At 34.0% G+C, this 15,014-nt stretch overlaps 1 protein-coding gene across 12 annotated transcripts in view; it reads left to right on the top strand.

The window, feature by feature from the left end:
* STXBP5 (syntaxin binding protein 5) overlaps nucleotides 1–15,014 on the top strand; it is a 165,362-nt gene that overhangs the window by 68,781 nt on the left and 81,567 nt on the right. For all 12 annotated transcript variants that reach the window (XR_009543732.1, XR_009543733.1, XM_060167219.1 and 9 more), the window contains one exon: nucleotides 4,272–4,350. Coding sequence is in view for 10 of the 12 variants with exons in the window: in XM_060167219.1 (XP_060023202.1) it covers nucleotides 4,272–4,350 (79 nt within the window). In the remaining 2 variants the exon portion in view is untranslated. The remainder of the gene's footprint in view (nucleotides 1–4,271; nucleotides 4,351–15,014) is intronic.

Genomic DNA, 15,014 nt, shown 5'->3' with positions numbered 1-15,014 from the left:
ATAATAAGAGACAAGAAGAAATCACATGTGACATGGAGGTTTATGTGATTTACTAAGTCGAGTTTTATATTTAACCAGATCTTTTCAATGATTTATCAAAGTAGTTCACAGGTAGTTGAAAGAGTAAGCACACATTTTTCTACGGAGGTGGCGTAGCAGTTAAGAAGTGAAATGACACTGAATGGTGAAATCCAGTGATGCTCTAAGTGTCGTTTAGCTATATGTGCTTTATAAAATCTTAGCTAGTGCCTTATTACTTGATTTGATTTAGAAAATGGTTAGTCTAGGATTACAGATGAATAAACCTTTCAGGAATATAAGCAATAATCAGTGGCATAATTTTAAAAACCTGAGTTGAAAAAAGATCAGAGTATGCAAATCAAAAGGACTCACTAATTTCCAAGCAAGATTAATGAAAAATCACTATAAAAACTGTAACATTTTTAATTTATAGAGATAATGAAACTACTCTCTTAGCATCCTTGTATGCATCCTTGCATCCATGCATTTTGTCCAAACTTTTATAAAAAAAGTTTATTTATAAAGAAGTAAAAATCAGACCGGCTTTAAACTTTAAGTTTAAATGCTGGACACAGTAGAGCAATACCAAGAGACTATTGAGCAAGACAAACCTTAAGAATTTTGTACCTGGTCAGGTTTCATGTATCTGGTCTTCTTCAGAGCAAACATTTAAATTCCTGACTGGAAAGGTCGTATATCTCTGAACAGATTGAAATAGAGGTTGAAATTCTTACTTTGTTCCTTGTACAGCATGAGGGACTAGCTTTCAGATTTCAGCCTCCTTTTTTCCATACCTTTCTGATTACCCCAATTCTCTCTCCCACCTCAAGAAACCAGTCTTCTCCCCTGGCAGTCCTTTCCTGTCCCTTGATCTGGTGTTCTACTTAACTCTATCACTAGTCACTTGTTGGTTCTTGTAAGTTAGGATGCCAGAGGTTCAAGAGTCCATTGCATCATCATTTTCTGCATAAAGAGGTGAAGAGATGTTTCCCTAGGATCTTAAGGCAGGATTAGATGTTCTAATAGCAGTTGAATGGTGTGTATTTATAAAAATTTAATGTAATAAAAGTGCCATTTCATATCAATGGGGAAAGCTCTGATGGATCAGTAATAAGGCTGGCAGGTGCATACCTGTATCACAACTCATCACATTGTACACTTTAAATACTTGCACTGTATTGTCTGGCAATTATAGCTCAATAGAACTACACAAATAGTGCTGAAATTATTAAAGAAAAAATACCTTCCCTATATCAAAATATACTTCAGAAAATAAATGTAGTAAATGAAACTATAAAGCAATTACAAGAAAAAGGAAAAAAAAATTGTAATGATATTTGTGTGGGGAAGAACTTCCTAACCATGAAACCAAAGAGGCGGTGACAAAAAAGAATGATAGTTTTTTTTCATACACATACACATATGATGATACGGGATCGTAGCGTACCAGCCTCTTCTCCCTAAACGTTCCCCGACATTAGCAGCCCAGTCCCCTTTCTTGCCCCACCAGGTAAGCTATGTCAAAAATCTTACAGGTGTTCTTCCAAAATATATGCATTTCTAAAATCGTATGTATTTACACACACATATACAAACATATGAGATTTTTTGGTCATTGTTTTACAAAAATAGAACTATATTAGTCTTTTTTGCATCTCACTTTTCTTAATCCACTGTACTTGAGGAAAATCTCTCCATGTCATCTGGCACAGCCCTGATTCCTTCATTTCAATGGTAGTGTATCAGCCAATTGTTTGTCTCACAGTTTTTCACACTTTATTCAGCCATGCCAAATTGATGGGCGTTAACTTTATTTTCGGTTTCTGATCACTACAGATTGTGCTGCCTTTACCTTTCTGTATGTATTCGATAGGAATTTGTCCTTTTGTTTCTGTGGAATAAATGCTTATGAGTAGAATTGCTACTCCTTGAAATTTACTAGTTTTACATATTTCCATTTTTCATAAATGTTCTCAAACTGCTTTTCAAAAAGACTGTATCCTTCGCATTTTTACTAGCCATGTATAAGTACCTCTCTTCCATTGTTCCTGCCAGCAGTGGTACTATAGCTCATTTTACTTTCCTTTTTTGTTAACTTCCTGTTGGCCCAGAGTCTTAGAGTTGGCCAGAGATGAATGACTGGGGCCTTTTCCTTTCCTAGGTCTTTCCTGGGCATGCACACTGCCTTGCACATGTATACAGCCTTTTAGATTCCTAGAGTATGTCCAGTTCTTCAGGATTTTTAAAAAATTCCTGCCCAGGATCTTATTTGCCTCAACTAAAACCACAGCCTTAGGCAGCTGTGATATTGCCAGCAGATTGCTATTATTTCTGTGATGCCCTGGAGGTAGGGCTTTTTGTCTCCCTGAGCTGATGTCTATTCTGTCAAATGAAATTGCCACAATGCCTTGGGAGTAGAGTTTTTCAGGGAGCTGCAGATTGGGACAAAGTACCGATTGCCCTCTAGGGAATCTGGTTTTAATGGAACTGCAGATAAACTTCAGTCCTCTCTGTTGGCTGATGATGCTGTTGCCTTTTCATGGTACTGGGCCACTGAGCTGGGGAACAAGGGGAATAGGAATAGCCCTTGTCAAAGCATCCTAGTCCCCCTTGTCTTACCAAGGTTTGGTCATTTCCATTGAGTAGATAATGTTAACGCTCATTTTGTGGCTTCAGTTAATTTGCAGAGTTTATAGTAAGTGAGCGAGTTCAAGGAGGGCACACTTTGTCATTCTGGAAGTCAGTCTCCTTTTTTAGTTTTGTTAGCTGTTCATAGGAATTGAGTCCACCATGTGAACTTTAAGGTCATTTTGTCCAAATTTAAGAAAAGCTGTTGGAATTCTAATTACATTAAATTTGTAAGTTAATTTTGGAAGAATTGCCATTTTAGGATTTTAAGTTTTCTTAAATAGAAACATGATTAAGACTGATAGACTTATTTAATCAATCACAAGTGACACTAGGGATAGTATTTGCAACATATGGATACAATGTTAATGACCTTTGAATATTAAGTTTATTTTTAAATATAAAGAAGATAACATACAAGCACGGGTAAAAGATATAAGTTATTTTTAAAAGAAGAAATACAGATGATCATAAAGCCTAAGAATTTTCCGTTAGGGATTAAATCAATACAAATTAAAATGAGATACCCTTTCCACTTACCAAATCAGAAAAAAAAGAGCACTGTTCAGGAAGCGTGTGGCAAAATACCCTCCTACACTTTCTTCTTCCTTTCTGGAATACAGTTCTACCTAAGTATCTCTTTTCTAGAAATTAATCCTAAAGAAAAATTATTAATTTATTCACTGATTAAATAGTTACTGAGTGTCCACTCTGTGCCAAACAATGTTTGTCACCATGGATGTATCAACAGAAAACACACACTTAAAAACCTTTGCTTTCATGGAATTTACCTTCTTGTTGGTGAGGCAAACAACAAACCAAAGAAAATACAAACTTCATTAGAATGAACTAGTTACTATGGGGGATAAAGCTGGGAAAGAGGATAAGAAGTGTTGGGATAGCGGTGTGTGTTTGGGATCTTCACAAATAGTATAATAATGGTGAGACTGATTAATCCCTAAGAAATGGGAATAATATGTTTTATTTTCTTTAATTTTTCTGAGTTGTTAATACAATGAACATGTAAAAATAGATAATAGAAATCAACCTTTTTAAAAATAATCAAAATTCTTTGACAGTATGAGTTTCTGACACATTTTATAGAGGTTGGTTTATTTTAGCAATCTTCTGGACATCGCAATGGATGGCTTTTACTTTAAGAGAGTAAATGTAAATGAGTAAGAGAGTAAATGTAAACGTAAATTTATGCTAATGAATTTATTAGCATAGGGATTTAATTTTGCAGCCTGTCACTTTGGGTGAAAATATGACTTAGATTTATTTTTCTCAAATAAGCTGTTTTAAAACTTGAATTCATTGAGCAAATTGAGACCCTATTTTGCTTATCTTCAATTAAGAACATTGGAAAGACTGAATTTCTCTTACTAGAATTTTATCACATAAATGTTGTTGTCAAGTTATTTTATTTACTTTTTAGCACTGAATTTCAAACAGTAAATTGATCATTTAAAATATCTTATTTTGTATTAAATACTTCTTTCAAGACCACTTTAAAATGTTTCATGGTGGATTTCATTATATTTCATTTTATAAACTGTCAATGTATAAGAATTTAGAGTAACTTAGAATTTTAGAATTTAATGCAGGAAAATATATTTTAGGAAAACAGTTAAAGGATGGGAAGAAGCCAGAACCATGCAAGCCTATCCTCAAGGTGGAATTCAAAACGACTAGACCTGGGTAAGATTTTACTTCACTGACAGTATTCATTGTATATAATTACTGAAGTAGCACTGACGGCTCTCTTATCATTTATTTTTGAAAGCCTACTTTAGAATGGTCTAACCCAGTCATAAATTTTATGCTTTCTTTATTTAGCAAGATAACTAAAATGGATAATTTTAAGATAAAATATTTCATTGTGTTCTCTCTGTCTTTAGTAATTTCACAATATATCTTGGAAAGTTTGAATTATTTTTCTTGTCCAACTTTATATGTTCTATTAGCTTAGTCTTCAGTAGCAGTAGTGTTTATTCACTAGTGAAAATTGTGGAATAAGCAATGAAGAAAAAAGATTTAAAATTTAACCTGTTTATACAATATATGTTCATTATGAAAGTTATAAGTATTCTTCAAAAATTAAATCTTATTTTAAGAATATTTGGCAATTCCAATAATAAATACAGCTTAATATCAAAAGAAGATCATCAGTAGTATTTGAAGAGACTGATTTACACTGTGAATTAGGTATAAGATTTATATGGTTTTTACGATTTACATATCTTACATATGTTTTTGTATATACCAAATGTTATATTTTAAAATATAATAAAGGAAAAATTTTTTTAAGGTTTCTTTGAAAATTCCACATCTCTTTAACCTCTAAAGGAGCCCCTTTATTTATGTTCTAGTTTCCTAGGAAAGGTGTATGGTTTTATTTACTAGAGCTATGTTGTAAGAGAGTGAATTTATGTAGTGTATATAGTGCAGTGGTTCTCAGATTATGGTCCCTGGGCCAGCAGCCTTAGATGAGAACTTGTTAGAAATGCAAGTTCTCAGAACTCACCCCAGACCCACTGAATCAGAAACTCTGTCTGTGGGTGAAGCCCAGCAATCTGTTTTTACTAGACCTGCAGGAGATTCTGATGCACACTAAAGTTTAGAACCACTGGCACATTTTTTTGTATACCAGCTTATAACCACTGGTTATTATAACTGGCTTACTTCCCTTTTCAATCTGTTCTTTTCTCAATCTAATTCAACTCAGCCTTTTTCTCATTCGAAGAAAAGATAGTAGGCTGAAGAATCTTAAGATTGCTGTTATTTTTCCTTGATCCCCTTTAGCCTTCCTCTGGGACCCAGAAGATATATTGTGTTCAGACAAAAGATTGACTGAACTCCAAGAGGAATAGCATCTGTTTAATTGACCGTGGCATCCCTCACTGTGTGACCTTTGGCACAGAGTTATATGACTTCTTTGTGCTTTAGTTTCCTCATTAATGACATAGATGTGATAATAGGTCAAAAGGTTGTTGTAATGAATTAAGTGAGATAATCATGTATTCAAAACATTTCACACAGTGCCTGGTACATAATGAACTTTCTATAAACGGTTGCCCTTATTTTTATTGGGAAACCTCCAACCACCAATTGCCTTTTATTTGCTGTAGTTGTTCTATGGCAAATGTATGTGAATAGGAAAGCATAGCAGCGAAACGGCGTGGGGTGGGGAACCAGAAGAAAAAACCCTATGTTTATAATACAACATAAAATGAACTGTCTAAACATTTAAACTGACAGTGCTAACTGTCTTCTGAATTATCTAATCATTTTAACAACTGTTGGTTGGCAACAAAGGCAGAAGTACAGGGAAGATTTTTTTTTTTCCTCTCTGTGTTCTACCTATTCCCGTTTTCACTCCTATATAGTGGTAATATTTATAAGTTCCTGGTTTCTTCAGGATGGCAGTGATGTTTTTCCTTTCCTAGGATCAGAAATGAAAGAAGTCTGGCTCTTTTGTATGCATTTGTAGGCACTGTTAAATAGATCCATAGGCTAACCCTCTGGTAACAGTCTTCTCCAGCTTCCTAATTTCTTTTTTCACCTGGGATAAGATTTTCAGTGAATTAAATGAGCTCTCTTTTTCCTCACTACATGACTCGTTTCCTTGAGATATCGCCCCAGAATTCTAGCACATAGCCAACATTGGGAGCTACTGGAACACCCCTCCCATCGAGAGCAGAATCACCCTCCAGTAAGCAAGCTAGGCAGCTCTCATCCTTTCCTGTTCCTAGCAAGTGTCTGGGGCAGGTGCCGGCAGAATGTGTTCTATCAGTTCATGTTGGCAAATTACCAGATTTTATTAGAAGGGCCATCCTTCCCTGCTCAGAATCTTCCACATTTTCTTCTCTTTACCTAGAAATAATTCAAGGCTGAAGGATTCCCTCTCACCCATTATAGTTCAGCATAGATGTCACTACTTTTAAGGATGTCTTGGCCATGTGGACTAGATTGTGTCCCCTAGTAATATACTCTCAAAGCATGCTGTATTTTTCCTTTCTAAAACTTATACTTGTCATTAATAATGAAATTATTTGTTTAATGCATGCCTTTCCCATTAAATATTCAGACTGATGAAAGCGTGAGACATAGCTCTCTCACTTCTAATTGTCCTGGCAGAGTGTTATTGAACGTAAGGAAGAAGAAGATAGGCTGGTGTATAGAAAAGCACAGCCATGAAGACTTAGCTGTTTTCTGTTAATGATAAACTAGCTGTTACTGTTAATGTTAAAGGTAAACTGACAAAAAATGGAATCAAGATGTTGTGTAACTTTTATTTTCTAATAAAGTATATATTACACCAGGGGAGACAAGATTTTTCCCTTACATAGGGAACAGTGACAATTTAGTTAATATTACGTTTTAATAGCACTTTTATTAAAGATATGCAGGTATTCTTTATATGGCCAGTTCTTAATAAAGAGTCAAAAGTTGAATGTTAAGTCAATTCTGTTGAAACTGTTTTTCGTAAAATCTAACGTGACTCAGGTGTGAAGTCCTGCAGCCGTTGATGCTGGAGCAAAGTGATTAGAGCCTGAGCTCTCGAGCCGCACCACCTGGGTCTGAAATCGACCTCAGCTGTCCACTCAGGTGCTACCTTCGGCAAATCAACTAAGCTCTCTGTGCTTGCTCCTTCTCTGTAAGGTGGGAATGAGAGTAGTATCTACCTCAGAGTTGTTATGAAGATTCAACGATTTATATAAAGCACCAGGTTGAAGGGAAGCCTCTCTGTTAGGGAACCTAAAAGTGAATATGATCACGGCTAAATATGGCAGTTTAGTTACATTTGGAGAAGCACAGCTAAGAGGTTAATTTACTCCTTTTCTTTATAACACATGCTATGACAAGCCTTGTGTGTACAGGACCAGAGAGTAAATATTTTAGGCTTTACAAGCCATATGGGTCTCTTGCAGTTATTCAGCTCTGCTACTATAGCCCCAAAGCAGCTGTAGACAGCTCTTAAATGAATGAATGCAGCTGTGTTACAATAAAACTTTATTTACAGACTTGGAAATTTGAATTTCATATAATTTTCAGGTATCATTATTTTGGGTGATTTTTTTAACTATTTAAAAACGTAAAATCCATTCTTACTTTGCAGGCCATACAAGAACAGGCAGTGGACCATAGTTTGATGACCCTTGATAGGCACACACATACATATGCATGATGTAGTTAAGTTAATCTTTAAGGAAAAGGTGGGCTTTTGTGTTTGTTTTCCACTGACATTACCCCACTCCCACCCCTGGTGCCAGTATTTGTTTTCAAGTAGTTGAGTAGATGTGGTGATTTCTTTAATTTTATATGTGGGCTAAAAGCTGTAGGTAGATTACCTATGTAATATTAAAAAACAGATTACAGTAAAAACTCAGGGTACATTCATGATATTCATGAAAATATCTAAAGATCTATTTCAATAATCCTCACAAACTTGCTACCCTTGAGTTTCCCCCACTGCTACCAGTGTTGTGTTTCTGATGAGAGAATCCTAACTTTCAGAAGCCCCAAAACTCCCCTGTGCACAGTTATTTCTCCAGAACACGGGCTCACTTTCTCTGATTTTTATCTTTCTCAACTGTAAATTGTTCTTAAATAACTATATCTGTTAACACTTGTGCTGCCAAAGTGCTTTACGCATATTTATTTAATCTTAGCAACAACTGCATGAGGCAGGTATTATCTCACAGATGAGGAAACTGAAGAAGAAAGGTTGAGTAACTTGCCCAAAGTCATACAGCTCATAAGCAGAAGAGCCCAGATTTAATCAAGTCTGTACTCTTACCTGTACTCTACTACTGCCTGCTCTCTGTTCACATTAACCACCAATCCCCAAGATTACTCCCATACCTGCAGATCTCCCAGCAACAATTGCTCTGCTAAACTATTGCTGAAACTGCAGATGAAGAAACTCACCTTCAATTCATTTACAGATATGTCACTCAATGAGAACAATGTTTTGGGATCACAGGTTTGGTAATAGTCTTTACATCAATAAGTATGTTTGTATATTCTCATTCATGGAGCCTCTGCTTTTCTCTGAACTCTTGCCACCAAAGTATTGTTCAGCAGATGTTCCATCTGCTAATCCATCTCTCTCATCCATCTCAATTCTTGCTAAGCCATAGCAGCAAGAAGAGAAACCACATTCAGAATCACAAGTTGTTTCCTTTTGTCTTAGCAATTCTTATATTCTTAGTTGAGACAAAAATAGCATCTTATATCTTGAACTCAAGACCCTTACTTAGATGGCTTGGCTTTCAAGCACCAAGAAGAAAAGAATTAGTAGATAAAGTGAACATCCATTATTTGCCAGGTACTCTGCTCTGCAATTGGAATGCATTATCTTTCATAATTCTCATAACAGCACTATGACTTGGGTACTTTTATTGTCTCCTTTTAGGATTATAGATAATGAGTCATGGAGAGCTTAAGTAACTTGCCTCATGAAGTAACAGAGCTGGAATTTGAGCCCAGGTTAACTCCAGAGCTGGAGCTCTTAATCAGTGTACTAGGCAGTATCACAAATAGCCTGGGTTAGGATGGGATTATCCTAATGATTCACAAGTCACTCAGTTCACCAAGAACTGTATTCTCTTTTATATTTGCTAGTTTATCAGGTCATCTTTTTAAAGTTAATATTAAATCATACTCAATACAAGTAATCACACTAATGTGAGATGCGAGATCTGTCTGTGCCTCTAACAGGCTGGATAACTTAATGCAAGTAACCCTAGCTACTCAGGACTAGAGAGTTTCACAGATTGCTTCCAGGCTGCATATTTAATTCTAATTTGATGATTCCCACATTTGATTTTATGGTATCCCTTTGTGGTCATGGCACTTGGTCTTATACTGACTGTTTAGGAAAAATCCACAAGCAGATTTACATTTAATTGTACCTAATGAGAAAAGACCTCTTTGAGCCATGGACTCTTAAAATTTCACATGCATCATCAGATAACCTTCCCTGTTTTCATGTTACTTTTACCATGTTGGTCAGCACGTTTCAACCAAAAATTGGCTAATTCTCATTGTATCACTATCTTCAGAGACATTCTTATGACCCACCACAGATTTATCTGTATTATATTCATTCTCTCAAAAGGTGAACATTTTCTCCCAGTCTTACTCTTCAAACCTTGTACCTAACTGGGATAAATTATTGTTTACTTTCTTGATTTTAAGATGACATTTGACATGCAGTGCCTTAACGAACACTATTATTGTATAATCCTGTGTAGCTAGAAAAGTGAGACTACTAGATTGAAAGCTGTCTTCTGACATCAGAATACTTCATTTAGTAGCTATATAAGTATATGCTCAAGATTGGGTTTTCTGTCCGTGGCTTCTATCAATTTAAAGTACTAAGATTCCTCTATTTTTAAGCTTCTCTTACATTAGGTGTTTTTTTTTAATTTTTGTTTTTATTTTTTTATAAGCAGGTTCTTATTAGTTATCAATTTTATACATATTAGTGTATATATATTGATAATTCATTACTGCTAAAATATAATTGATATCACATATTTAATTAAGTCTACTGATAAACAAATCCATTTTTGTTTCATTAGCAAGTTTTACTTGTTAACTTTGTTTGAAAGTAAACATGTATCAAGCCATTGAAATATATTTAACCAGTAGTGGTTACTAGAATGGAGGTGATGTTTCCTGAGTGTAAGACAAAGAAGCACATATAGAATGGTTCCCTGACAGCTCAGAACCCTTTAGCACCAAGGCTCCCAGCACTGGTATTTTATCCTGAAAGACACTAAAATAAAGATGTAGAAAGGAAGACTAGTAGACTCTGAACAGGGGGAGAAAAAAGGAAACCCAGGATATCACGTTCTTGAAGTTTTTGTAGGAGAGAGTAAGTAAGCATTGTATACTTCTGTAGAAAGATGGATTTGAATGATAACAGAAGAAAAATTAGGAGATATATATTGTAGGAAGGATTAATTTGTAAGGGTACTTTACTAGCATCATTTCAAACATGAGCCAGGATATAGGGGCATTAAATTTAAGAAAGAAAAAGAAATGGGTGGATTCACAATAGAAAATACTCATTTAGAACATGTATTTAGTGAATTCACCAGTGTATATGAGTAGCAGTTATATGTCATCAAGAAGAGTAAGATGCAGATTTTAATTTTTACCTTAAATTAGGGAAGACCTCCACATGAGTAATGGCAGAAAAGAAAGAGCCTTTGGAATAGGAGACACTGAAAATGAAACAATTTAAAAATTTTTTTTACATTATTATTTTTTTAACATCTTTATTGGAGTATAATTGCTTTACAGTGGTGTGTTAGTTTCTGCTTTATAACAAAGTGAATCAGCTATACATATACCTATATCCCCATATCTCTTCCCTCTTGCGTCTCCCTCCCTCTCACCCTCCCTATCCCACCCCTCTAGGTGGACACAAAGCACCGAGCTGATCTCCCTGTGCAATGCAGCTGCTTCCCACTAGCCATCTATTTTAAATTTGGTAGTGTATATATGTTCATGCCACTCTCTCACTTTGTCCTAGCTTCCCCTTCCCCGTGTCCTCAAGTCCATTCTCTATGTCTGCGTCTTTATTCCTGTCCTGCCCCTAGGTTCTTCAGAACCATTTTTCTTTTTTTCTTAGATTCCATATATATGTGTTAGCATACGGTATTTGTTTTTCTCTTTCTGACTTACTTCACTCTGTATGACAGACTCTCGGTCCATCCACCTCACCACAAATAATTCAATTTCGTTTCTTTTTATGGCCAAGTAGTATTCCATTGTATATATGTGCCACATCTTCTTTATCCATTCATCTGTCGATGGACACTTAGGTTGCTTCCATGTCCTGGCTATTGTAAATAGAGCTACAGTGAACCTTGTGGTGATGACTGAAAATGAAATAATTTTAGAAGAAAGTTTTAGAGTGGATTTCTCATGTTGAACCCAAAGTGTACACATAGAGAAGATAACTTTCTTAAATATTGAAAGCATTGTCATATGATTATATGATCCATTCTTCTGGAAAAGTTTTTTGGCCACAGAACCAATGATCTTAGGATTAAGATTAGGTTTTAGGTCCTGAAATGGAACATTGAAGTAGATGACAAGAATAAAAAGTGTGGTAGAGGGGAGTGTGCTGGCTAAAGGATGCAGTGAAGCCAGGGAAATTAAATGATGGAAAACAAGAATTCTTGGCTCGTGCTGCAGTGACCAGCACGTATTAAGCGCTCAGTAAAATGCTTGTCAAATGGATGAATCATAATAATATCGTGACTTGATTTGTATAGTTTTTCTTGAGTGGCCTAGGAAGCAGAAAAAATTTCAGCGTAAGCTACATTTTAACAGTACTTTAATACAAAGTGTAATGACCAATACGGAAATGACATTAAAAATTGGCAAACTATTTTCATGGTATTTCATATGAAAAATGCACCTTTTAAAAAGTTTGATTAGTCGTAAATACTGTTGTAATTCCACTATTCTAAAATAATGTTTTTCATTTGTTCATTTTCCCTAAGTCTTTTTTCAAATACATATACATTTTCACTTAATTATATTCTTAGAGCATATTCAGTTTGGTATTTTTTTTTCTACTTAGTATGTCTAAAGTATTATAGTCTTTATCAATTTTTAAAATTATTTTCAAGGGCTGCGTAGTTCACTCAGTCATACCTCCCTTTTCTGAACATTTAGCTTTAATATTATAATCAGGTTTATAATATAATTAATACAGTAGTGAGTGTATTTCTCTTGACATTACAGAGAATTCAACAGAAGATTTTTACTATTTTACAATTACAGTAAATTTCCAGTGGTGAAATTTTGAAGATAAAATATTTTTATAAATCTTGACAAATTGCCACATTGCTTTTTGAAAGTATACTTTAAAGAACTGAGTATAAAATCTAATAGTTTCATCCATCTCATCAGTGTGGGATGACTTTTTTTGTTTTATTAATTCACTACCTTAAAAATCAGCATTTATGCTTTAGATTTATCTTAAATTCTCTAACCATAATTTGAACTCCTAAATGACTGCTGTTAATGGAAAGGCAGCCTGCTGTCATAATTGGGGTTGAAGTTAAATTTGTTTGTATCTGCAGGCAAAGCAGCAGTGATTCATAGAAACTTTCTAATTTAATTTTTTGTAAGCAATTGTCCAGCTAAGCTTTTATGTTTTGAGGGGGACCAGAAATTATTTATATGCTTTTCTATAGTTTTGAATATGTATTATTTATTAAAATGTACAGCTTTATTTCAAACCTAATTGTTTTCAAAATTGTTGCTTATTTGTTATGGCTATTCAGATATCCCCTTCTTATACTGCCTCTAGTTGATTCATTCTACTTTACCTACTACTGAAGCTCATTCTGAGCTTTCCTTCAGTTTCTTCTTTTAGAGCCATGCCTCCTCCATCTCTAACTTGGTTCTCTGGTGCATCCTTAAAGCTTTATGGATTGTTCAAGCTAATGTAAGGGTATATTTTCCATCATTATACATCCTAATCTACATTTTGTGCCATCCCTAAAATGCTTACACTTGAGATCTATACATAGACTAAATATCTTAGTGATAGTTCACTGATTATTCTAGTACTTTTACTTAGATGTTTATTATATATATTGATATCAGCTTATATAATTTAGATTATATTTTTCTAGAGGACGAGAATCAAATCCATGTAAGGCTTTTTCTGCAATAAATGACTTTTAAATGTTCTTTTATAAACAAGCTTTGAAATCATACTTGTAACACTGTGAACCCTCATATATGGTCCATTTAATCAAAAATTAATTCCATATGGCAAAGATTACATTAAAAAGTTTAGATTTCTTTTTGAGAAAAAAGAAAGCCTAATTGTTACATAGTTAAATTCTCCTATGTATATTGATTCTAGAAAGAACCAGAGTAATCCACTAATATGAATTGCTGCTATATCCTTATAAATCTTATGCATCCTAACCAATCCGTATATAAAAACTGTAACAGATTGAAATACCAAAGCATAAGTTTTGTGGAATTTGTATGGTTAGGATAAGTCTTCTAAGCTCTGTATCTTTATCTCATTAATTTACCATGTTGATGCTTACTGTTTGTTTTGCTTTCTAGTTTAACTTCACACTACACTTGATGCTCTGTCCTGCAAAGCACAGGTAGAGAAAAGTTATGTTGCCGTAGACATGGCAACTTCATCATACTAGCTTTTGTTATGATCATCAGCCATTTGGTCTACAAGAGAGTACTGTAATTCTTCTAAAGTTATTAAGGTTCATGAAATATTCAGTTCATAGGAGCACTTAAGCAAATTTCTGCATCCAAGTTAGGGAAGGTGTTCTGAGATCTTTTTTCCCTTTCATAATTAATCATTTTGGTCCATTTAATCACAAATTAATTCCATATGGTAAAGACTGCCTTAAAAAGTTTAGATTCATGAATTCTTCTTCTGCCCTTATCTCCAAATCTGTGGCTTGTAAGCCAGTCATTTAAGTGAGGATTTCACATGTTAGAGGACCAATGCTAAATAACTCTTAAAAATTCTTAAATAATTAAGGAAGACATTAAAATTTGTCTAGTATGAAGAGAAATCATAGGACTTTGATAAATATCACTATACTGAATGGTCAAAAGTTGATAACTTGGAAAAGAATGCTACTTTATTTCTTTGCGTTGTACAAATAGAATCCCCTTTAACAAACTCAAGCCCACTATTAATACCTTTATTAATTATAATACCTTTATTAATTATAATACCCTTTTATATAATTATATAATCTCTTAATAATTACAATAACCAATTAATTGTTATAACCTTTATTAAAATGAAAACCTGTCATAGCATATTTTCTTTTGTGTGGGCTTAATTTTTAGGTGTATACAAACAGTCCACAAACTAATCTAAAGACCCTTTACACTTTTAATTATGGAAAATCCCAAAGAACTTTTATTTATGTGGGTTTTATCTATTGATAATTACCATATTAGAAATAAAGATTAGAATTTTTAAAATATATATTACTTCACATGAAAATAATAAAAAAACCCTTTGCATGTTAACGTAAAAATATATTTTAAAATAACTTTAAAATTCCAAAAAGAATGAGTGGAATTGTTTTATTTTGGAAAATACTGATTCAGTGAATCATTCATATCTTCTAGTGTTGATGCATTTTATTACGTAATATATATTTTTAATTGTTAATATTACCACTGATCTCATCAGGAAAGTCTTTAAGTATTGGGAAGCTGTGAAGCTCAGCATGACAGATAAAAGTTTTCCAGACTCTTGATATTTTTACCTGAAAGCCTAGATTTTATCATTGTAACCAAATAATCTCAATTGTTTTTCTTAAAAT

The sequence above is a fragment of the Lagenorhynchus albirostris genome, chromosome 12 (assembly GCF_949774975.1).
Source record: "Lagenorhynchus albirostris chromosome 12, mLagAlb1.1, whole genome shotgun sequence".
In the NCBI taxonomy this organism is placed as follows: Eukaryota; Metazoa; Chordata; class Mammalia; order Artiodactyla; family Delphinidae; genus Lagenorhynchus; species Lagenorhynchus albirostris.
The sequence above is the reverse complement of the archived record's forward strand: the minus strand, read 5'-3'. Positions and strand labels throughout refer to the sequence as shown.